This window comes from Pelodiscus sinensis, chromosome 1, assembly GCF_049634645.1.
Source record: "Pelodiscus sinensis isolate JC-2024 chromosome 1, ASM4963464v1, whole genome shotgun sequence".
Taxonomy (NCBI): domain Eukaryota; kingdom Metazoa; phylum Chordata; order Testudines; family Trionychidae; genus Pelodiscus; species Pelodiscus sinensis.
The window spans coordinates 209224755-209249749 of NC_134711.1; the positions used below are offsets into that span (position 1 = coordinate 209224755).

At 40.0% G+C, this 24995-nt stretch overlaps 1 protein-coding gene across 10 annotated transcripts in view; it reads left to right on the forward strand.

Annotated features, from left to right (window-relative positions):
- The window catches only part of PHKA2 (phosphorylase kinase regulatory subunit alpha 2), an 87206-nt gene extending 62803 nt beyond the window's left edge, over positions 1–24403 (forward strand). For 8 of the 10 annotated variants that reach the window (XM_075913734.1, XM_075913692.1, XM_075913718.1 and 5 more), the window contains 9 exons: positions 3396–3497; positions 5932–6050; positions 7655–7684; positions 9065–9118; positions 13035–13208; positions 15996–16049; positions 18664–18864; positions 19454–19655; positions 19746–24403. In XM_075913734.1, the coding sequence (XP_075769849.1) occupies positions 3396–3497; positions 5932–6050; positions 7655–7684; positions 9065–9118; positions 13035–13208; positions 15996–16049; positions 18664–18864; positions 19454–19627 (908 nt within the window). In that variant the 3' untranslated portion in view covers positions 19628–19655; positions 19746–24403. The remainder of the gene's footprint in view (positions 1–3395; positions 3498–5931; positions 6051–7654; positions 7685–9064; positions 9119–13034; positions 13209–15995; positions 16050–18663; positions 18865–19453; positions 19656–19745) is intronic. The other 2 variants (XM_075913700.1, XM_075913710.1) reach the window with 2 other exon arrangements.
- Positions 24404–24995: the final 592 nt, after the last annotated feature.

Consider the following 24995-nt stretch of genomic DNA (forward strand, 5'->3'; position numbering starts at 1 on the left):
TTTTCCATTGACCTGGCTACGTTATGTCACTCAGGACTCTGAATAGTCCACCCTTCTGAGCGACATAAATTGCACTACCATCAGTGCCTATGTGGATAGTGCTGTGTCAGCAGGAAAGCTCATGCCATTGCAGAGACAAGTTTTTTGATCTCAACAGGAAAACTCTCCCATTGACATTCTCCCTGTCGTCAACATATGACACACATGCCATAAGTGGCACGCAAGATGATTTTGAGTGGCACGCACCTGCCTCCTAGGTGATCTGTGGCTCAAGCGCAGCCATCTCTCCCACACACAGGGAGCCGGTGCTGCAGCTCAAGCCTCGCAGCATGGCCCAGGCGCCCAGGCAAGCAGAGCAGGAGACGTTACCCTGCACGGGGCTCCGCATCCCTGGGGCTGCCCCTGCCCTGCCTGGGTGTGTAGCTCCCAGGAGCTAAGGGGTTAACAACCCTTGCCACAGGCTCTGCCTCCTGCTCTGGGAGGGGGTGGGGCTGGGTCTGCTTCGCAGATCGGGGTGGCACTGCCAGTCACATGCTGCTGCCACCTCCGTGGGGCGCCAGGGCCTGGACTTAGCTGTGGCTGTTTCCCGCATGTGGGGAGACCTTTCCCCAGTGCCCTGCTGTGACTGTCTGGGGGCTGGAGCCAGCCCTGGGCTCTGCTTGCCCCAGCCCCGGAGCCACAGCCTGCAGGCAAAGGGCTGGGCTGGGCAGGAAGTGACTCTTCTCCCATTGCCCCCTCGTTGCCCCAGCCCTGCTCCCGGGGGGCTGCAAGTCCCAGCGCTGCTTCCCCGATGGTGACTGCGCTGGGGGCACAGAGATATGTGGGGGCAGGAGGGGGTTGAAGGTGGATGCGGTGCACACTTGAGGCTACTGAGAGAGATTAATGAAGCGGCTAAAATGTAAATAGGGCTATTATTGACTTTTAAAAGTATCAATGGCATGCAGATCCGTAAATAGAAGCGAATATGTTAAATCTTGGCATGCCACTTCTGAAAGGTTGCCGACCCTGGCATAGTCTTCACCAGACAGGCTGCAATGGCACAGCTGATACAGCTCCACAGTTGCAGCATGGTATGTAGAGACATAGCAGGCCTGCCCATAGGTGAGCAAAGGGGCCAGCTGCCCTGGGCCCAGAGACTCATGGCTGCCCCTGTCACTATAGCAGCAGTGGCAGTGGCTGAGCCTTGAGCAGCGCGTGCCTGGCAGTGCTGAAAGGCTGGCTAGGGGAGGCTAGCCTCCAACCCCACCCCCTTCTACCTTAGGCCTCATCCCTTCTGGGGGCCTCCATCTGCCTCCCTGCCCCCGAGTGATGTCTGTCAACTACCCTGAGACATAGCCTCAGATATTTTTGGAATATCTTTTTGAAGTGACTTCATATCAATTCCAAATTTAGAAGCAATTAACCTATCTCTACCTCCCCTCCTCACACAGACATACTCTGCAATCCTAATTATTCTTGGCTATGGAGAGTTAGTTTTGAAATGTCTGAATATTGATATATTTTATTTTTAATTTTATTTCCCCAACCTCCCAACTGAGATATGTAAGATCTATTGTGTGATGTTACTCATGTCCTTTTGCAAGTGGGAATTAAATAAATGAGCCACACATTGCATAGCTAATACAGCCTGGAAGTTCATGAGGTAGGAGACAGTGAAGCAGAAGGGAAATCCATGAACAATTGAAAGACTCAGCAAACAAGAAAATCTAAAGGTGTCACAGTTCTGTGTAGCTGCCACAGCCATTAGCAGAAGCAAAAAGAGTTAATTGGTACCAAATCATAGTCAAATCTTGGTGCCAATACTGGACATGGGGTCTGCACAGATTTCTATGTCCTAAATGGTCTCCATATCTGTGTCGCACTAAGTGAATCCTGTGTGGGGAAACTTCCTGTCACTAGCATCTAGAAGGCTTTTCAGTTTTTCCATCTCCTAAGCATGAAGTCAGAGACTTTGCCACACATTTCGGCAAATTGGAACACACTGCCAACACAAATATTAACCCTAGTGACCCAAAAACAACAACAAATAGACTAGTAGCACCTTAAAGACTAACAAAACATGTAGATGGTATCATGAGCTTACATGGGTGCAGTCCAGTTTTTCAGATGACAGGAGTATTAGAAGTCCAGATCCAAGAATAAATAAGGGAAGGGGGTCGGGAGAGAGGGAAAAAATAGAGAAAAAGGGAGGGGGAAAAGGAGAAAATAAAAAGCCAGAGACAGTGAGTAGATGGTTCAAATAGTTACAAGAGACTGATAAGAACAATTAGCATCTCCATTGTTTGGTTGGTTGGTAAGTCATGAAGATGTGGATGATAGTGTGGGAGCCAGCTGATGTCCTTTTCACAACATTGCATAAGACTTAAACTTGTAAATGAAGTTAAGTTCCAATCCTTCTCTCTGTATTTGGCTTGCGGAATTGGCCTAAAACAAAACAATGACTTTGGAGATGCATTAATGAGTGTCCAAGTAGATTAAAGTGTTCTTCCACAAGCCAAATACACAGAGAAGGATTGGAACTTAACTTCATTTACAAGTTTTTATGTTATGCAAATGGTATGTTTTGTTAGTCTTTAAGGTGCTACTAGTCTGTTTGTTGTTGTTTTAAATTTTTCCTGTTACAGACTAACTCGGCTACCCCTCTGAAACCTGGTGACCCAAGTAGTTAGCCAATATTTGGGAACATGTGGGTTGTTTCCATTAGGAGAAGAAACTGATGATGGAGTTACGATTTTTTTTTTTTTTTTTACAATCCTGTTTGTTTACAAAAAATATATAAAGTCCTGTTTCCCAGAACACAATAAGAATGAAAAAGCAGTTCTAGGCCTCTTTCCATCCTTCACTTTGCCCAAAAGCTTTCTCTCACACTTAAATTTTTCTTGGAATCATGCTACAAATGCTTCTCTGGCCATCTCTGGGGACTTCTTTACTGCTCTCTTTGTCTGCCTCTGTTGTATTTCTTCTGTTTCTGTCCCTTATATGGACAGCTCCATCAAACAATACCCAGCCCTCTGCAATACCCAGCCCCCAGTCATTCCTCAGGAAAACTCCTCCATCCACATTGTTCAGATTCCTTGCCAGCAGCCTTGCATTTGATCTGGTTTTTTTTTTTTGGGGGGGGGGGGGGAGGGGAGGTTGCTCCTATTATTTCAGTCATTTTAATTCTAACATCTATCTCAGTGAAGGGTAGCTGTTACACCCACTAGCTTCAATGAGGTTTTACCCAAACCCTAGTACAAATAATAATTGTTTCCTTGTATGAAAATTATCTCTTCAGGGTTTATCAATTACTTTTTGCCTTTTTTTTAAGCAGGCATTAACGACAGACCATGACTAGTTATTAACCCTAGAAAAAACTACAATATGAATGACTTAAAACAGTATTTTCTCACTAGGTGAAGAAGCCTCAGAAAGTTTAATGAATCTAAGCCCCTTTGATATGAAAAATCTCCTGCACCATATTTTGAGTGGGAAAGAGTTTGGCGTTGAAAGAAGCGGTAAGTTGACTATTTGGTTGCTTGAATGTATTATAACTTGTGCACATATTTAATAAGCAGGAGCTCTTGAGATGCAGAGTTTGTGTTACAAGCAGCAGTCTCCTCTTTAGAAATGTTTGCCACAGAGATACCAATGGGCTACGTCTAGACTGGCCTGATTTTCCGGAAATACTTTTAACGGAAAAGTTTTCCGTTTTAAAAGCATTTTCAGAAAAGAGCGTCTAGATTGGTACGGACGCTTTTCCGCAAAAGCACTTTTTGCGGAAAAGAGTCCGTGGCCAATCTAGACGCGCTTTTGCGCAAAAAAGCCCCGATCGCCATTTTCGCGATCGGCGCATTTTTGCGTAAAACAAATCTCAGCTGTCTACACTGGCCCTTTTGCGCAAAAGGGACTTTTGCCCGAACGGGAGCAGCCTAGTATTTCTGCAAAAAGCACTGATTTCTTACAGTAGGAAGTCAGTGCTTTTGCAGAAATTCAAGCGGCCAGAGTAGACAGCTGGCAAGTTTTTCTGGAAAAGCGGCTGATTTTCCAGAAAAACTGGCCAGTCTAGACACAGCCATGATGTATAAAACACAGGGATGTGCCTGTTATTTTTAGTACCCCCCAAGTATTATTTTGAACTATAGAATTTTTAATTCAGCGACGTTGTATGACCAGTTAATGGTTTCTGAGACATCTGTGGAAATATACGATAGGAGGGATAGGCTAAGAATTGTAGTAAGATTGCATCCAGCATTTTTATATATACAAAAAGTGGTCTGTTTATAAGCATGCCCCTCAACATGCTTACCAGCCAGGTGACATACCTTCTCATTGCAAAGATAGTTTATTGTGGCATCTTTTCACTTTTGAATACAGAGTAATTGTTAAAATGTAAACAATTCTAGGATTGGGCATTGATGTGTCTATTTAGCCCCTACCATGTTGTTGTGGGGAGGGTCAGCTCCATGATGTCTTAGTGGGAACTTTGGGAGATATTGTTAGAGTTATTCATGGAAGGCCAGATTCCCAGCTGGTGTAAAAGAATGACTATCTAGAAGTGTGAGCCAGAGTAATCCCTGCCTTATGCCCTTTTACAGGACACTATGTGTGATCTGCACTCTGTACAAGGCCCAGTTGTGCAGGATATTACAGATGAGGACGGGAATAGCCCGCTCCCCTCCACCTGTTTAGGGTTGCTGTCAGGGCTAGCCAGGATCACTCCGAGCACAAGGACTAGGATTGTATCTTTGTAAGGCCAGATACAATGTTGAGTGTTGGTTGAATTCACTTATGTTAGATGATGTTTAAGGCTCACGGTTAAATTTAGAACACAGATGTAGGTCTGAAACAAAGAGCTGGTGAAAATGCTTATGAATGGCAATATTTCTTGATGCTAGAGATGGCACATAGACTGTGTGCCCATTATTTGTTGGGGGCATGTAAGGGGCATGGAGACAGAGCACAGCTCTGTTTCCTTCTTACCTAAGCACCATTTTCAAGGTTTATCTTTTCACGGGTTTGAAAATCATGTCAAGTAACTGCACATCAATTTGTTTCAAAATATACACCAATACAGAGAACTTTGTGCACTAAAATTAGGTCATGGCAAGCTCTCATGATATGCAGACAGATTTTTAGAAAGAGAATGTCTAATCTGACCATGGTTGAAGGATATTGAGGTCAAAATAATCTGACGTGTCTAAACTTCAAAGGCATATCAATAGTTCCCAGGAATTTCTGAGTGGCATTAGAAATAGCTTCTAAATCTATAGGTAGGTTCTGAAAAATCAGGCCAAAATATTTGGAAGGATTGAGGATAGGGATGTTAATTTAGATTAATGGGCTAATTGAATAGTCAATGCAATTTGCATCAATTATTTGATTAGTTGATAAGGGCGCCTCTGCCTTTCAAGTGTAGCAAGAGCTACACTTCAAAGGCGAAAGCGCTGCAGGGAACACAGGGCCAGCAGAGAACTCAAGCAGTCCTCCGTTGGCTGCATGGTCCCCGTGGTGTTTCAAAGCAGCAGCGCTGTATGGAGCCTAGGGTCAGCTGCGGAGTACTCAGCTGCCCTGGGCTCCATGCAGCACTGCTGCTTTGAAGCACTACCTCCTCTTCCGCCCCCCCCGCTGCCTCTTTCTTATAGAGGCAGCAAGTGGGGGGGAGCAACTAGTCGTTCACATCCCTAGCTGAGCACTCAATGAATTAATTAACTGCAGATTCCCACTGCTTTTGAAAATTGGGCCAAAAATATTTAAATGTCTAAATATGGATTTAGGAATCTAACTTTAGACATTCTGATTGGAAATTTTAGAGAGATCATGGAAAGTGCATAGTCCTGACATAAAATTGTATGTAGGAATTAAAGGAAAAACACCTTATAAGTTGTATTCTTATTATTACTTAAACATAACTCCATTTAATTTATAAAATTGCATTATTTCTTTCTTCAGTGAGGCCTCTAGATTCCTCTAGCTCCAGCCCTGCAATTTCTATTCATGAAGTGGGACACACTGGAGCAACTAAAACAGAAAGAAGTGGCATTACTAGACTGAAGAGTGAAATGAAACAGGTGGGAGGATCTTCCTTTCTGCCCATTTTTAATCGACACAGGATTTATGAAAGTCACTTTTTAAACTCAAGAGAGAAACTGATTTGTGTTTTGGTATATCTAAGCGCTATTATATTCATGGTACATTTCACAATTTTCCTACCTGTTTTATTATTTGAAGTTGTTGTGGCTGTTTTAAAAAATAGGGAGGGGAGGGACAAGGAAATATTTTTTTTCTAAAACATTTTCCTTTTTGGTTTTAATTTAAAATTCTGAAATTTACACATTTCAAAACAGCTTCTGGTTTGAAGCATTAAAGGTACCTGACTTAGACCAAGTTTCCATCATTCTTAGGGTACGTCTAGACTACATGCCTCTGTTGCCAGAGGCATTTAGATTAGGCTACCAGACATAGGAAAATGAAGCGGCGATTTAAATAATCGCCGCTTCATTTAAATTTACATGGCTGCCACGCTGAGCCGACAAACAGCTGATCAGCTGTTTGTCGGCTCAGCGTGCGATAGTCTGGACGCGCGGGTGGTGACATCAAAGGTATTTGTCGACCACCTAGGTATACCTCATCCCAGGAGGCATACCTGGGGGGTTGACAAATACCTTTGATATCACCACCCGCGTGTCCAGACTATCAGCTGCTTGTCGGCTCAGCCCGGCAGCCATGTAAATTTAAATGAAGCGGCGATTATTTAAATCGCCGCTTCATTTTCCTGTCTGGTAGCCTAATCTACATGCCTCTGACGACAGAGGCATGTAGTCTAGACGTACCCATACTTAAAGATTCCATTTGCATCAAAGTAAAGATTTGTCTCAAACAATATTCATTTTACACCTCTGATTATACTTGTTTTACACCTCTGTTTTGTCTGTCATACAAATTATTAATGTGACCCATATGTCTCAGGTACAGAATTCTGTTTACTTTATCATACAGTAGATTGGAAGGCAAACAAAGAGGCATTTTCTTATCTCAGTAGGCAGAGGGATTCGTAAGCTACCTCTCCATTAATGCAGTAATATGAGTACGGTAAAAACAGGATACCAAGACAGCTGAAAGAGTTTATCTGTGCTGATTACTAGATGCAAACTTCTTTTCTGGAAACAGCACATTCAATTCTTATTTACTTTGGCATGCAAATGTAATTCTTAAACCGAAACAAGTTTGTCTGATGATTCGGCCTAAATAAATAAGTCCCGATTTAATTTCTCCTGATTAAAATATTTGTTTTTGACTGAATTACAGCAATATGGAAGAGAAAGCCAGCTCAGTTGCTGCATACAGCATCATCTGGCACTAGGATCTATAAGCAGGGATTTTTACTTCTCTGTCTCCTCCCCCTCTTGAGTCCTTCCATGCAGATGTAAAGATTCACTCAAAAGAAATCTGAGATCTGTTTTTTGCATGTTTCTGTGTAGGAGGGATAACTGTCATTATCCTGTAAGAGCTCCTAGCATTCTTTTTTGCTAATACATTTTCTCATGCAGCAAGTTAGCACAAGGACAGATACAACAAGACACACAAACCAGATTGTTTTGAAACTGTTTTTGGTTTTTTGGGTTTTTGTTTTTTTGCACATTTGTTTAACTGCATAACTAATTTTTAATTCCAGATGTCTAGGAGGTTACTTGCAGATGAAAAGGTGAAATAAATCTATATGTTCATTAAGAATGCATGTTTCCCTCACTCACTACTGAATTATGTACACTTGTCCTAGCATTAAGAGAACTGAGAGGTTTTTTTTGTATGCTCTAAATACAGAACCTTTTAACATTCAAGTAGTAAGTGATTTAATTAATACAATGAAGTTTTGTCTTTGCTACTGCTGCTAATTTGTTGAGAGAAGTATGTCCTATGTTCCAGTCCAGAGGTCTAGCAACTTATATCATCATACAAATATAGTGTGTGGATAACAGTCATATGACAAGTTGTGAATATCTGAGTTAATTTATTTTCAAGTAGAGAACACATTAGAATGTCCAGTCTTTTGGAATACCTGACTGGCCACTAGATGGCAACATTACCATATAGTTCTAAATAGAAAAACAACACAATGGCATAGACATTTAATATAAAGAAAAGATGTTTTCTGGGATTAATCACATTAGAAGGAAAGGTGCCTTTTCAGCATCAAAAAGGAGTTGAGTGGCTTCCTCTGTGCTGTGGAGCGTTGGGCTTTTTCCATTTATGGTGATTCCCAATAGGTCTTGTTGAGCCATTTGTAGTATTCAACCTTTAGTATTATGGGAAAAAACCCTGGCCCTTCAAGACATCAGTGTGACAATGAACATTTTGAGTGATTTGATTTAGACTGTTTCTATATTGGAGCTGATTTTCAAATGTGTCTCCACTTCCTATAATTGATGTCTTTGGATGCTCCTAATTCTTTGAAAATCAGTTCCATTACTTTTACAACTTGTCTGAGTCATTATTGTTTAACCAAATAGAAGGTTTTTAGGAATATCTTTAGGTGCTAGCCAGCATCTAACCACTTTTCTTGGAAAACTGCTTCACTAGTTTTGCTAAGCATTACCAAGTTGGCTGGCAAGTTGCATGTTTAGACAGCATGGGATAACTTTTCTTTCTAGCATTAATATAAGACAAGAGAAGCTGAAGAGGAAATGTAAGCTTGCAATACAAACCCTGCATCATGTGAAGGCAGCTGCATTTATTTGATCTCATTTGCGTTTTTATGTCTTTGTGCTGTCTAAGGTAGAGTCAGTGGAAAATTTGCGATAGTATAGTAAGAGATGAATGTAAAATTCAGAAGATCCTTAAACATAAAGGGTCTAAATGTGATTTCACTTGCACTAATGAAAATCAGGAGTAAATTCCCTGACATCAGTGAAATTGTACCATTGAGAGAGCCTATTCTGTCTGACCCAAAGAATGGTTCTCCCTTAAATGAATAAGTGAGTTTAATTTTTATTGTATATATGTTGTCTTTTTGTGGATGTGTCACTTCATCTTATTGTCTTGTCATGACTGACTGACTTTTTTTTTTATTATTTCTGTTTTGTAGTTCTTTTATGGGGGCCATTCCTTGTCTGGCAGCATGCATACTTCCAGGTTCACGGTAAAATACCATTCAGAGATTTGCAGTCTTTCATTTCCCCCTATGTGGGAAACCTAAACATTACTTGCAGCTTTTCTTATGTGAAATTCATTTTTTTAAGCCCTCAATTTTTTTTTTGTTCTATCCACCTTCAATGAGAGCCAGCTTTTATTTCCAGCCATTTATGAAATAAGTTTATTTTCCACATTCTTCTAAATTTTCAGAGATATGATGGATTTAACTACTTGTCTTCGAGCTGCATAGCTAAATCCTGTGCATCCCTGAACATTTAAAGGTAATGTGGAAATATAAATTTGACCCGGTTTATACTCAGTGGGGTTTTTCGTTACATAAATTTTGATCTCATAAGAGGAAAGAGACAATAGTAGTGATTAGAGCAAAGTGTGGGCCAGTTTCTACGTACTGTAATGTGTTGCCCTTCTATTCCCTTCCCTCCCCTCCTCCTCCAGTTGATAAAACTGAGGAGTATTTTTTTGTACTAGGGACTTGGATGAGATTCCCTTCAAATTCACTATTACTTCTAGATCTGAATAAGAGTTTGAAATTGGTTGTGCCTTTTGATCTGAAGGATAAAGCATATTAATTCACTGCATCTTAACTCTTAAATTTTCTCAGTCTGCAAAGACAAATAGGCACACAAGTAAAATGACAAATGTACAGTGTTAGGTATCTTAGGTGGTAGGATAACAAGTAACAAAGAGCCTAACCAATTGACCAGACTATGAAGGTGAGTGCATAGACTGAGGTGCTGCCATACCCCTTGACTTGAAGTGGTTTCCATCATGTTGTACAAGGCTTATAGTTTGGTTCAATGGCTCTCAGCACCACCACTATACAAATTGTTCTAGAACTACTTGCTGAATATAGTTAAAATCTTCAATATTAGTAGCTGAAAGGTTGAATTTCATAGGCTCCTAATTCATATCCTTAAGGATATAACTTTGCAACAGCTTTAGTTTGTTTTAATACTCAAAAAATAGGATGTTTCTTCATTTCCAAATAACTCTCAAAAGTGACCAATTTGCCTTATTAATTCACTGAACTTTGAACCAAGTGCTGTACACTCTGGGTGCAATACATCCCGCATCAGCAGGTTTGCACAAGACATAGGTACCCTTTAAAACCTGGGAATTTAAATGGTCCATTGGATTTGGCTGGCCACTGTGGACAGGGATAAGTATCACCCACTCTGAATATTGACAAAGATTACTGGTACGAATCCTGGTCCAGTACACAAAGATGAATTAACCCATGGCATTTACTAGTGTGAGTTTCTGCTCCAGCTGGCCCTCTCCGTCCAAGGCCTTTAATAGAGAGATCTTCAGCAACCTCTGCTCTTTCCTAGGCTCTCACTGTTAAGATGGGAGTGCTTGACCCCTTCCCAACATGCCTTGCTCTAATAAAATGCAGTTCCCAGATGCCCTGTCTGGTTCAGGTCCTCACATTCCCACCGTACTCTAGTGCAGAGCAGAAACCAGGCAGTGCTAGAACTGGAAGTAGCCTTTCACTGTCTAAAATGGACAGTAAACTCCATTTTCTCACACTCACCTACCCCTGGTGGTTTTTGGCCAATGGATCCATGTGTACAGAGACCAGGGGCGACTGGTTGTCAAGGACACAGGGAGCACCAGCCATGTGACCACTTCCCCTCCCCACATGTGATCCTCTCTGCACCACCAGGGGAGGGCTGAGCCAATGCCCCCTCCACCTCAGGCTCCGCCCCAGCCATCCCTCTTCCCACCTGCACCCTGCCTCTTCCCTTCCCCTGCCCTGCCCCTGTCCCTTCTTCCAGTCCCACTTTCCCCAAGAGACATGAACTGGGGACTGAAGGGTTGAGCTGGTTCTGGCAGCACTGTTTTTGGGCCCCTCACACTCACCAGCTGCGGTGGGAAGAAGCAGAGCAGCGTGACTCTGCTCCCCTAGCTGCCAGCCATATCACTCTGCTTCCCGCCAGTTGAGCAGAGGAGGTGGGAGTAACATCCAGGTGGGCTAACAAAAAGGGGATGGTACTTACAGTCAGGGGCAGCTCTGTGCATGAACTTTGGGGAACACTTCTGAACAGCAACGTGGTTTGTTACAACACATAGTGCATGGAAACAATAGCACCTCAATATTGCCTACCTACATGGCTTCACTATGTGATTTTCTGTTCACTAATACACATTGTTTTGTGGTGTTAGCATGTTTATCACTACAGTGGTGTGTGTGTGTGTGTGTGTGTGTGTGTTTCCTGCTGCGGTGCTCAGTGGAATAGTACACAGGTGTACTGGTGTGCAGGCCTGCCATGAGTACTAAAATAATCTGATTCCAAGATGTACAGAATTGGACACAAGTGTAAATAGTTCCTGTGTGTATCACAATAAATGGCACTGTTTCTAGGACCATTCTGCGCTTTAACCGCACAATACTAGGAAAGCAAGCTACAGAGAGGCTAAAAGAAGGAAAACAGTATGGGAAAATAATCCGATACAGAACAAAGATGGTGGTTTACTTGGCCCAAATGCCATACCATATGACTTGCTTTCATCTGCTGATAGTGTGTATGTGATTTATTGAATAGGCTCATGTATCAAAATATGGTCTCTTGTCTCATTCTTTGCAGTGCATTCCTTTAAATGGGTGGTCTTTGCCTCCCCAGGCTGTGGACTGGCTGCTGAAGAATGACAGAGTCATTCTGATGCAAGAAGGAATTAGGGCTCCTAATGCAGAATACATGTCATTTCCACTGGGTTGCATGATGATGCACCAACTTTACAGATAACAAAGAGCAATTATCTGTTTGCCCAGTTTGCTCCTGATCAAGCCTGAATGAGTACATAACAATTAAATCCAGAGCAACAGCATAATAACTGAGAATATAAGACATTACAAGGCAGCTTCTGACCCCTGAAGTATGTTGCAAAAGTGCCTTCTTGAAATTATGGACCCATCATTTCTCTTCAAACACAACTGCAGATCCTGTGATCTCTTTCACACCAAAAGCTGTGGTGCAAAGAATATACAGGGTTGGCAGAACTGGCAAATACCACAAAGCAAATTAATTCCTATTCAAGGAAATTATAGACTCAGCACTAGAGGGGGGCAGAGAAGCAATCAAGATGCTTAGTCCTGCCCTGAGGGCAGGGGACTGGGCTAGATGGCCTCTCGAGGTCCCTTCCAGTTTTATAATTCTGAGATTCTATAAGATATTTATCAAATGGGCAGAGTAACAACCATCCCTTGAACATGGATGGCAGGATCCCTCTCCATACACATCACTGCAGTGTGAGCAAACAAACCTATCAATCTGTTCTGTTTAGTTTAACCATTTACACGCCTGTGCCCTTTTCATAGTGTACCTTGAAACCATCACTGAGCAGCAAAAAAGTTACAATTCCTTTCTACTAATTTTAGCATTAAAGTTTAGCACTAGCCCAAAATCCTCAATATATATTTTGATCTTATAAGCTAAGGAGAGTCTAGCCTGAGTAGTATTTGGGTGGGAGAGCAAGGGGAAAATAGCAGGAGTTGCCAAGTCAGGAGAGAGGTATTTGTTTTAGAGTTTTAGTACTTTCACAACAGTGCCACTTAGAATTAGGATTCAGGCTGTGTGGTTGCTCTATCAAATACAGATACTCCTCCGCCCCCAATCACAATAGAAGACTTTTCTAAATTTTCTCTATTAATTGGGTCAAGCTCATTTTGTTTTGCTGACTGCTCATTGGTTCATTTCGGAATTGAGGCAAATAAGTAAAATGTGAAGAGATTTGTTATGAAAGAAAACCACTGACCTTATCCTGTCAACCTCTTCAATAGTAATCAGTCAGTATTCACTGAAACCACCTAGAATTGAAACGGAGGCAGAATGGTGTAACAGGCAAGGGTTGGTGCTTGCATGTTAATGTGTTATAGTTACTAAATGGTCTGTCTCTTGCAGAGGGGCAGTACTCCATCATCTCCCAGTAGGGCTTCATCCCCTACTGGGTCTACGGGAAACCACATCAGCTGGGGTGATCGCCAAGGGCAATGGCTCCGCAGAAGAAGGCTTGATGGTGCTATTAACAGAGTTCCTGTAGGGTTCTATCAAAAAGTATGGAAAATCCTTCAGAAGGTATGTTAATAGCAGAGGAGAGTGTAGAGCATCTTGGTGTTTCAGATGTAATATTACTATGGTCAGGAATAAACTATAATACTTTTGTGGAATATGTCAGACTAATACACAAGAGCTCCAGTCACATGTGCTCATGAATCAGTTTGTGTTTCCTCTGAAAACCAGCACTAAAACTGCAACCAAATGATTAAATTCTACAGTTTTACATCGTTCCCCATTTTAAATGCAAAATCTATTTCAAGGGCTCATAATCCACACACCCCCAATTCAAGAAGTGGTTAGAATTGGAAGGGTTAAATAAAGAGCTATGTTTCTTAAAATGCCTTTATTCTACTGCTGGGTTTCTCAAGGGCTATAATATTTTTAAACCAATTTTTAGTTTGATCAAAAGTAATTGAAAATAATCCCTGCAGTTGCTCCTGAGTTTAGCAGTATGGTGCAGGAGTTGAGCTAGAGAATGATTTAAGAAACAGGGAAACATGAATCCTTGTCAACTTCAGTGAGACTATTCACCTGCTTTTTGTGAATTGTTGCAGAAGGGCCAGCACATTGGCAGCATTGAGCCCTATTGAGTACTAAAGTGGACGTAGGTATATATGCCATGAGTCTAGTTAGCTCTCAGTTATGCAGTTCAAAGAAATACTCTAACACACAGGTATAACTGCTGTCTTTGCTGGAATAAGTCTTTTGTGAATTCATCAACTTGCTTTATTAAGGGGACACTGCCAACTTAAGTTGCCACTATTTGAAATATAACTTTTTACAAATAACTAAAACTGACCGACACCTGAGGAAAAAAAGTATTTAAGTTTTATGCATGTAAACACTTTTTATAATCAGTGTCTCAGTTTCCCATGAATAGTCAGTTTCCCTTGTTGCTTGAGTGACTTCTATACAGCAACATTTAAAAGATAGCAAAATAGAGTTGTAAAATGATGGTCAACCTTAATTTGTAATATTGTGGAAATTGCACATCTGAGAACATATTAGGTTTCCCCTGCAATTTTGAGTTGAATTAGCTTGCTGTGTACAGTCCACAATTTTGCATACATTTTTAGGTTTGCAACACTCTTTTTCAGCATTTTTACAGTAGAACCCCATTTATCTGCGCTCACATGGGTGGGAATCAGGTTGTCAGTCCAATGCTGTAATATAGTTGCAGCAAATATCTGATTATCAAACAAAAAATTAGCAGGCATAATTTAATTATTTGAATGATTAAATTATTCCAGATATTGTTTCTTAAACAAATAGGTCTTCTCTAGTTTTTCCAAATTGCACAATTAATAAAGGTTCATTATTACTTTTCTGTGATTTTTCCATTTCTTGTCCACAACTCAGCTGCAGTTATTTCACAATCATCCTGCAATTCAAGCAGGGCCTTTAAAATTACAGCAATTTGTAGGGTGACTTCAGTTAATTACTTGTCCTTCTTTTAACTTGTTCTTTGAATTGACTAGGCTTCAAGTAAACTGTGTCAATTTAAATGTAATAGTGCAAGTAAATATAAAAATCCAGTTTCAGGTTTATAAGATCCTTTTTAAAGGAATAGCCAGACAATGGGCCAAAATGTGGAACTTAAATGATTTTGTACCTGCAAGCTAAATGCTCCGCATGAATTAAATATGCAAAGAGTTTGTGCATTTACAGGTATTAAGCAAGCCTTTTATTACTTGAAGTTGAGTGCTGCTCTTAGTGCTGTGTTGGCAACAGCTGGTCATTGTTATGTTTCCATACATGAAAAGCTAATACCCCCTACTTTCATCTAGATTTTAATGTTTACTCATCTGCAAGCTATCCTGATCCCTTTGTATAGTATGTACCGTTTCTTTCCTGAACTACTGTATGTGAAAGTTTCTCTTTGTTTTGTTTTTTGGAGACTCAAATAGAATTTTATTTGTATTTTCTTTTGGCCCATTCTTCTGGCTGTTCCTTTAAAAAGAACCCCATAAACCTAAACACTGGATTTATATATTTACTTGCCCCTTACCAGGTGATGTTTACTGCTAACCGGTTAACTGGCGGTCCACCTGGGCTGAAGCAGCCCTTTGCCTGCGAGATCCTGCTTAACTGGTTAACTTTTTAACTGGGGATTTTACAGCGCTACCCTAAACTAGACAACGTTTCATCTCAGGGAACAAGAGAAGGAGGTCTTCACTTTCCTGGTCCATAACAATGCTTTTTTATTGGTGGGTGGGATTTTTTTCCTCCTTGAATTGTCCTTTCATATTACAAGCTCATATTTAAATTGATGTACTTCCACCTTTAGATATCTCCTGCTGTTACTGCTTTCCAAGGACAGGTTGTACCTCCCTTCACCGGACTCCCTGGTCCAGTAACATCTGTGGTCTGGCAAGGACCATGGATGCTCCTGGACCACAGAGCCCAGGAACAGGGCGTTCTTGCAGTAGGGCAGGCGCGCAGTAGTGGGCACCAGCACCCCAGTATGTCAGTGGGGGGGGGGGGGGAAACAGGCAGCACAGAGGGGAGTTCTGGCCCCAGCAGCAGGTGTGGCGCTTCAGCCTTAGCAGAGGCCAGGGAGCTCTGTTTCCAATTGTTTGTTTGGTTGGTTGGTTGGTTGGTTGGTTTGTTTGTTTGTTGGGGGGGGAGGTTTGGCCATATGATGATTGTTTTGGGAGAAATAACATTTTCATGAGTTCACTGTTTTTAAAAATGGTCCTACATCCAAACAGCTTTTCCAGGAAGAATTTAAATTAAAAGGAAATATAAGTTTCTAGATATACTTTTAAGTATTGTGCTTTTAATTAATGTTGAATTTGTTTGTAGTGCCATGGCCTGTCCATTGATGGCTATGTCCTTCCTTCCTCAACCACAAGAGAGGTACAGTAAATAATAATATTAATGAGGTCTTTTCAAGATTTTATCTCATGTTGCGTGACTCTAGAGCACACTGTCTAACAGGGTCATTGGAGCAAATGCTTTGTTTTAGAACATTTAATATCTAAACTCTCAATGGGAGTTTTACCATTCAAATCTTAACTAATAGTTCTGCTGAATTTATGGCCAGATCTACACTAGACCCAGCAGCTTGGTTTAAGGTGTGCAACTCCAGCTATGCAGAATACATAGCTGGAGTCAGCTTATCTGAAGCCAAGCTTGGCAGCTTTACTTATTCCTCGTAAAAACAGGAGTACTGCATGCCAAGGGGGATGCCCTCTGAGTTCCATTTAGCAAGTCTTAACTAGATTTGCTAAATCAAATTCTGAAAGATCAATCATAGCAGCGTCAATCTTCCATGGGGTGAAGACATGGCCTATGAGTGAAAGGGAAGCCGTAAACCCAGATTTTAATTTGAGAGCCATCATGTTCAAAGATGCAAGTCTTGAAAATACTAGGCTTTCTGCAGCAGCATAACATTATATTTAGAACATCTGAGGTTTAAATGTGTTAGTATAATTTCCATGATGTCCTATAATGCGAGCCTCATTCACTTACTCAGCATCAGTTTTAACTTGTATCCTTTTCCCTCTGTGCATTTAAGAGAAGGAAGTTATTTTGAATCACAGGCAATGAAGTGTCAGAGCTCTGCACCTGCAGTGAGTGGGTAATTAATCTTGACAGCACAGTCTGAATTTAGAAGCAGTATTTCTCACTTGACAAAGCTAAAACAGCCCTTGACTTCTGAATGCTATTTTCTAGGAAAATTGCAATAATGTAACATAATTTTTGTTGTCTAATAAGCAAGATTTCTCCTGATCAGTTGTTATATTTTAGAGAGGTTAAAGTTTAATCAGTTTTGTTTAACTATTACAACAGAGGATGGCAAATACAAAAGGGAATACAAGCCATGTTAGGAAAATGTCCCCGTTTGCTGAAATTAAAGACACATACCTGTTTAGAATTGTGTGACTGCAGAAAGAAAATATATTTCAGCACTACAGTTACAAAACCAAATATGAATCACAGAAATGTGGTTGACCCAAATTTTGCCTTTCTAAACCTTTGTTCTTTCTTTATATAATTTTTTGGTTGATTGGGTTTTTTTATACAAACAAGTTGCATCTCTGCTACTAGGGGCAATTTTGCATATGAAAGAGAATGTTATGAGTGACTTCATCTACAAATCCTTGCATCAGGAACAGTGATTTGATAGTATAGGTCTCTTCAGTCTAGCAGAACGTTTTATAAGAAGAATCAAGGGTTGGAAGTTAAGGCTAGGCAAATTTAAACCAGAACTCAGATGCAACATTTTTATCTGTGAGGTTAATCATGGAACTTTCTAAGAGTTGTGGTGGATTCTCCATCACTGGAAATTTTAAGATCAAGTTTGGTTACTTTTGGGAAAGATTTGCTGTAGATTAAGCACAGCAATTGAACTTGAAGCAGAAATGAATACGTGGAAATCCTATGGCCTGTGTAATGGAGTCAGACAGAGTGACAGTTTCCTACATCAAAATAGTGTCTTCTGCCTTAAAATCTATTAATCATGCTCAACAACTTTTAAATCCACAATTAGCAATAACCTAGCAACAAAATCTTTAAAACCTAGACCTTTAAAAGTCCCACCCACCAGATTTCTGTCACTATTTCTATCTCTTTCATTTTGGCAATTCTTACGCCACCTCAGAAGCCTGTGAGAAGAAGAGGGAGGTTTTGAAACAAACACTAAAGGTTAACATATTTGAGCTGTTTCAATCCAAGGAGGGAGCAAGTTCGAGAGTCTTCATGTCTTTGTGTGTTGTGACAATCCACCAATAGGGTTCAGTGATTCTAAGAACACTTGTCAGTGTTGATCATTTATGCTACACTTAAATGTTTTGAGTTTTCCCTTTCATTCACCACCTACTATCTCTTTCAGCTCCTTAACCACAAACTATCTTAACACAGCATGATGTATTGTATTGCTGCCCTGAGCCAGTATAACAGGTAACCAGGCCTGTAATCAGGAATTAAACTAAATAAGTATAACTTCCTGAGGTTATCCTTTCTTATGACATCTGCTCAGCTCTTCCCATGCGAAGTAGGTTGTTCTACCAGCAATGTAGATATCAGGCGTTGGGTAACACCCACATAACTTTGAATGACTATTTTAAAAAAAAATCTCTACAATACCTTTTGCTTTATAAGCCAAAGCTGTGATCCAAAAATATGCCTACACAAAATAAGGTGTGAGGTTAATATCATGATCAAATAATTTAATTTGAAAGATAATTAGCATCAGCATTCCCATATGTAAGCAATGTGCATTCACAGAAAGTAATAGTGTAACATACATCTCAGGAAGTTAGGCTTTTTTTTTATTGCTAGGCCCCTGAATCTGCAAACAGTGTTGCAAGTGCTTAGTTTTACACATGCAAGTAATCCCATTCATTTCCACAGTAATTACATGTGCAAAGTTAAGCCTATGTTTAAGTGTCTGGAGGATCAGGGGACTTATCCTCTTTTATTTTTTTGTTTGTTTCTCTTTCCATAAACCTATCCCCTAACTTTCCAGATGACCCCTTGTGAAATCAAGTTTGCTGTGCATGTGGAGTCAGTGCTAAACCATGTACCCCAACCTGAATACAGGCAGTTGCTGGTGGAAGCTATTCTTGTTCTCACACTGCTGTCAGACATAGAAATGACCAGCATTGGTGGCATAATCCATGTGGATCGAATAGTGCATGTGGCTAACGAGCTGTTTCTTCAGGAACAGGTGGGTAGAACAGATTTCCAGCCAGAGTGGAAGGTGAGGTTGGAAAGATATTACATTTGAAACTGTGTCCAACTCCATTTTCAGTATTTGTGACAAATTATTTTTCCCTCTTCAAAAAGCAAGACATAAAAGCATGTTTTGAGAATGTATTCAGAAGATTAAAACTCCCTGCAGTTAATAAAATAGTCTCTTGTAGTGCAGTTTTACAGTTGTAATGAGGGAATGTTCTGCCTCGTCTAAATTTCTGTTTAAAATCTCCTTTTAGTTCACTGGAATACTAAAATTGAAAGGGCTACTGTTTAAGTAGAGATGGAAAAAATAGCTAGTTGTTTTTACCAGACATGCAAAAAATAAGGCCCACAAAGGGGAAATTAAGAGAGCTGAACTATATAGGTAGAGAAAAAGGTTCTAATAACCTATGTTGTCCTATGATGTGTAGAACAGGACTTCATGAAGGGAGAACTCTTTTCCATATTCAGTGCATACAAAAGTAATCATGGTCTGGTATTTTTTTTAAGTTTAATCATTCTGATCGGAACATAGAGATCTGATTTTTCTCCTCCCCTTCTTTTTATTTTCTCCCACTCAGAAATCACTTGGAGCAAGTGACGACTTCTTGGAGCGAGACTTCGCCACAGGAATTTGCCACTTCTTCTATGACAGTGCTCCAAGTGGGGCATATGGAACTATGACATACTTAACGAAAGCTGTGGCCTCCTATTTACAAGATTTCCTGCCTAGCACAGGCTGCCTGATGCAATAAGCTATGCCTCTTAAGGAAGACAAACAAGGTAAAGATTCAGAAGCTTGTTTCCCCCTCTCCTCTCTTCCCAGTCCATGTCGCTTTCTCTTACTGAACATATATGTCTTTCACTTCTCAGGATTTAAGCACCACTCATCATGTGTGAGCACCAATCTGTAGGAGACAGCTGAAAAACAAAGATGGACTTTGGCCTAATTCCAGAACTATGAGAAATGTGTACGAGTGAGGCCTATTCTGCCCTATGTGAAATGTGCAATTTAAAGTAAATTAAGTAGGAATTATGCATTTATGCCAAGAGGAAAATAATTAATGCAGAGATTAAAAAAAAATACATATAGGGAGATGCATCTGACATGCATTTCCCAACTAAGGAGTGTATTCTTCTGTATATTTATATTAACTCTCTCTTAAGCATGGCTTCCTAAGTTGATGATGTGAATAGTTAAAGCACACTTTAGTATGATTATTCTCTAATTTATTCAGTTTAAATGGGATACCCAGGCATTAATTTTTGTACACAGTGGTATAATTGAAATCAGAATCTCAGAGTGATGCAGGAGTAATGCCAGTGAAGTCAAGCATGAGATCAGAATTAGACTGTCATAAATTGGTAACCTCTCTCTGATGACGTGGCATTTGCCTTGGGGAAGGCTACATTGTTTTGACCAATGATATTTTGGAGATGCTTGCTGATCTCTGTCTTCCCCTTTCCAAGACAGTTTTATGCTTAGAGTCCTTTTGGATAGATGAATGAATAAACTGTGCGTAGATCTGAAAAGTACATTTTCTTATCATGTAATTGTAAATGGCTAGAAGATGAGATACATAAGTGTTGCCCTTCCAGAATACCATGTGCACTTACTAGAAGAAGAGTCAATGTTCGTTTCATGCCCTTTGAAGGAGCATCTGTCTAATCATCAAATGTAATTTAGTGCCACTAGTGTTTTCCGTAGTAAAAAAAAAAAGCTCTCTCTGTAAACAGCACCAGGGTAATACTTAGTACCCTTTAAATGTGTAGGCAATCATTGTATGTTTTTTATAGGATAGTGCTCCATCCTGTGATTCAATCCAGGTGAACTCAAAGTGGATGAAGATGTTAGTTTCAGCTTGTGGACTTCAACTGAGGGGTGAGGCCTGCCCCTGTGGAATGGGCTAAATGAATAGCCACTGGTTCTGAACTAGAACCATGTTAGAGAGATGCAATATAGAAGAGAATTTTAGTTTCAGTGAAAGCAGATGGCTCTGTCAACAGTACAATTGTTTGTTGGTGTAATTACTGGCAATGCATAAGAGGGTTGGAGTAGATTTCAAGTGGCTGATGATTAGTAAAAGGATGAATAGGAACTATACCATCTAGTTACATTTTTACTTATTATAAGTGACCTTTAGTCACTTTTCTTAAACACCAATGCCCTGTTGAAGAAAAATTAGCCTAGAGCCCTTTGAACATTTGAACAGCATTTACTTGAGTCTTTCTACAGGAAAAAAGTTTTCCATCTCATACATTTTAAAATGTGTTGACAGAAAGAAAAACAAAATCATCTGCCCAACACACATGATCTCAGCTGAGCTAGGTGGCAGGAGACTGATTCAACCGCCATACCTAGGTATACTGTAAGACACTATAGATCGCTGTTGCTACAGCATTGTGCATCCAAAAAGTATTTTTTACAAGCTAGTCAGATGAGTACTCTAGGTAAGAGTTGTCCCTTTACTGTGTCTTAGGCTTAGGAATTTCCCAGAGAGCAGGAGGATACACAACCTTTCTGAATGGAATGTACATGCGGGTGAGGAGAGCAGGAGAAAGGTGCGTGTGTTCACATTACTTAGGCAAAAAATTGTTAATGGTGTAAGGAGCAAGGGTAGCTCAAATGCATTTGGAAGGTATTATCTTATATATGCCTGTTTGTACTTTTGTAGCTCTTCGTTTTTATACATGTGCTGAGACATTCATTAGCTCATTTTCTAAGTAAATGAAAATAAAATTGTCTCCAGTTTACACAAGGCAAACCTTATATTGAAAAGTAGTTTATGCGGTGTATGAATGTTCATGTGTTCACAGGAGTTATATAAGCTCTTAATAATTAAGTTCCCCTATAAAGCTTTGGTAATGTCAGTCATTTTTCCTGTTTCATGCTGAGCCCTTTGACTGATTTGAGATGCAAGAAGCTTCTCTCTCAAATCTGTTTTAATGTGCTTTTTTTAAAAGTCAGCCTCAGACATGAACAGTTTAAAATGTGTAGAACAAAAGAGAAGACTGCTAAAATCTAACATTTGTATGCCACTGAATAGAGGTTTAAAATAGATTAGGAATTACAGCAAAGTACTGCCCCATTTACTAATTAAATATTTTTAAAAGTGAAAACTTAAATTCATTCATAATATGAACTAACTTGGCATATATGGCTTAGAAATAGTGTTTTTAGTCTTTCTGAAAGTGATACTACCTAGTACGTGAAGTGCAGTTTTATAGGAAAAATGTTTTATGTAGTTTAGAAGGCTGGGATAGTTCAGTACAGAAGGGTGAGAGACAGTATAATGAACTTTAAACTGCAGTGTGAATGTACCGATCATACTTTTAGGTTGGCTCACTCATCTGTTGCCTTTTGCCTTGCACTTCTATTGAAAGGAATATATTAAAATTTGATCCATTCGTTGCTAGAATCATTGTTCCTGAAACAGGGGAAACTTAATTGAGTCATGAATGTGTCTTGTAGCAACCTCTCTGGAGAGAATTCAGATGTGTTTATGAAACAACATGATTGATTAGTGTGTTCCCAGCTAGACAAATCTTTTTCAATTTATTAAAGGTAAGCTCATTACCAAAGACTTGATTTGGTTGCTGGACATCCCAGAGGAGTGAAAAAGGAATAGCATGTCTAGCTTTGAACTCTGGGAACTGATTTATGGAAAATAAGTTAGAGAAGTGTAAACAGAGACCTCATCATGTGTCTGGGAAATGGGGACATTAATGGAATGCAAATAGAATCAAGTAAGATCCACTACTTTAGTTTGAGAGGCAGTGCTGTTGCAAGCCCAGACTGCAGCTGTCAGGAAGGAAACACATACCATACTTCCTTGAAATATGAGATGTCTGAAAACAGAAAATTGGCCTGAGAATGTGCAGTGACCAAAATAATAAAATGGTACTAGCGTCTGCTGGAGAGCAGTACTAAATTCAGCTTTTGCATGAAGTAGCAGTAGGGTTCAGTCTCCTTTCATTGTGTCAATATTCTTTCCTCCCCTCTCCCAACTGTATCAAATACTTGATCTGTTGAACATTGTTGTTAGAATTTTGTTAAGCTTTTACAGTTTAATCATTGCTTCTGATGTGTTGCCTATACTTAGCGCTGCTCGCTTTCACTGTGTGAAACCAGTCTTCAGACACCCTTACAAAATAATGTGGAAAACTTACTAACCCAGTACAAAAATCAATTATTATCAGTTATGGGTTATTTGCTCGTCAAAATAAATTTAAAAACCTTGTTCAAGGGAAGTAGAATTTGGCAGAGCTGTTCATGACATCCCTGAAGGTAAATATTATTCACGCTTTACAGATGGGAAACTGAAATAGAACAACATGTCAGTGCCAAGCTCTCCTATCATTTAGTAAGGATAAGTGGATGAGCATGATCATAGCGTTTACTTCTGATATTAGTTACTTCTGGCACGGATTGTTTGCCACTAGGACTGTTTTGCTTCTTTACAGCATAAATGGAGAAAATAAAATCAAGGACTGAATATAAACTATCACTTCATTAATACCCCACTTGCCCTCTGCAGGGCCAAGCCTAATGTAGGACCTTATCCACTGCCTATTGAAGACAGTGGAAAGACTTTCATGGACTTCACTGGGCACTGAAATAGCTGCTACTAGCTTAGTTTGCTTGTAAAATCTGGCTGTTCGTGTCCATAGAGATTTCTAAAGAGTATTCAAAAGAGGCAATATGTAAGCCTGTTATGGAAACATTGCAGTTTAAGTACAGCAGAAATCCTCACTGGATGTTGCCATCCACATATTTACAGAGATGAGTTTGCTACCAGCATCCTACAAAATTGTGGTTAGATGTAGTGTACCCATCTGCCATTAAATAACAATGTGTTTTAAATACATTGATTTTCCTTAGTACTCTTAGCAAGTGTAATAAGTGCTCTGAGAGCTTATAGTAATGGATCTCTTAATATGCAGATAATGCACAATATAGATGGGATATTTGTTTTCTGAAGATGTTATTCAGAATGCCGCAGTCCTCCTTGCAACAGAGGTGTCCATAAACTTACTTTTCAAAAATCTCTGCTCTTGAGAGAGGATTTTAAAGTATTTTAAAAGTAGATTTAAATACTTCTTTCCTACAAGTGCATTTTTGTCCCTAGAACTGGAGGAAACTGTGGCCAGTATGTGACCAATACCATTAATATAGCAGATTCTGAGGGTAAAAAAATGCATGCTATCCAGCTGTTGTGGCTCATAGCTTCGTGTGTGTGTGTCTGTGTTATGATCATAAGTAATTTAAAAAAATAGAATGTAATGCATCTGTTTGCACCACCTGTATTCATATAAGCTGGAGTATTTTTTGAAATATTTTAAGTGTAAAGTTGGACAGTAATGCAACATGATTTTTAATCTGATGTAAACAGATTTTTAAAATGTTGACTCAACAGAGGCCATTAATACGTATTTGGATTAAAGAAGCTTTAAATATGGTTATTTTCTTCTGCTTATCAGTAAACTCTGAGTATCTGTGTTATACTTAAGTAAAATTAACTCTGACTAAACATGTCTTTCAAAGTATTTATTTAAAAAAAATCCCTGGGCTGGAACTTTCTAATGTGCTTTGGTTTTTTGTTTGTTTTTTTACCCTGTCTGGTATGGTGTATAACACTAGACTTCAGTAGGGGTTCTTTTTCTGTTACAAAGGCCTCAAAAGTGATTTTAAAATTTCACTCAGATCATCATCATCCTTGCACAACATGAAAAAATATGGATCCAGATCTACCCACTATCAGATGGAGAGGGAGAGGAGGCATGGGGCTTCCTTTCATCTAAACTGTAGGGATGGTGGAAAGAGATTCCAGAGAAGAGCGTCTCTCCCCCAGAAACTGGCAGCAGTAGGGTGGTAAAGGGGAGCCTCTTCCCACCATTGGAGATCAGCATGAAGGGAAAGGACTTGGAGCATTTCTTTCCTCTCATCAGCAACACCTTTGCTCATCCAGGTAAGGGGCTCAGCGCTCTGCTGCCCCTGAACGAGCATGAGGTGATGAGCTCTCCATTCGCTTCCTACCTCAAAACCCTCCTGCTGAATGGCAGAAAGCTCCCCTGCATGGACAGCAAGCTCCATGGCTCTCTGGCAAACTGCTAGGAACCTCA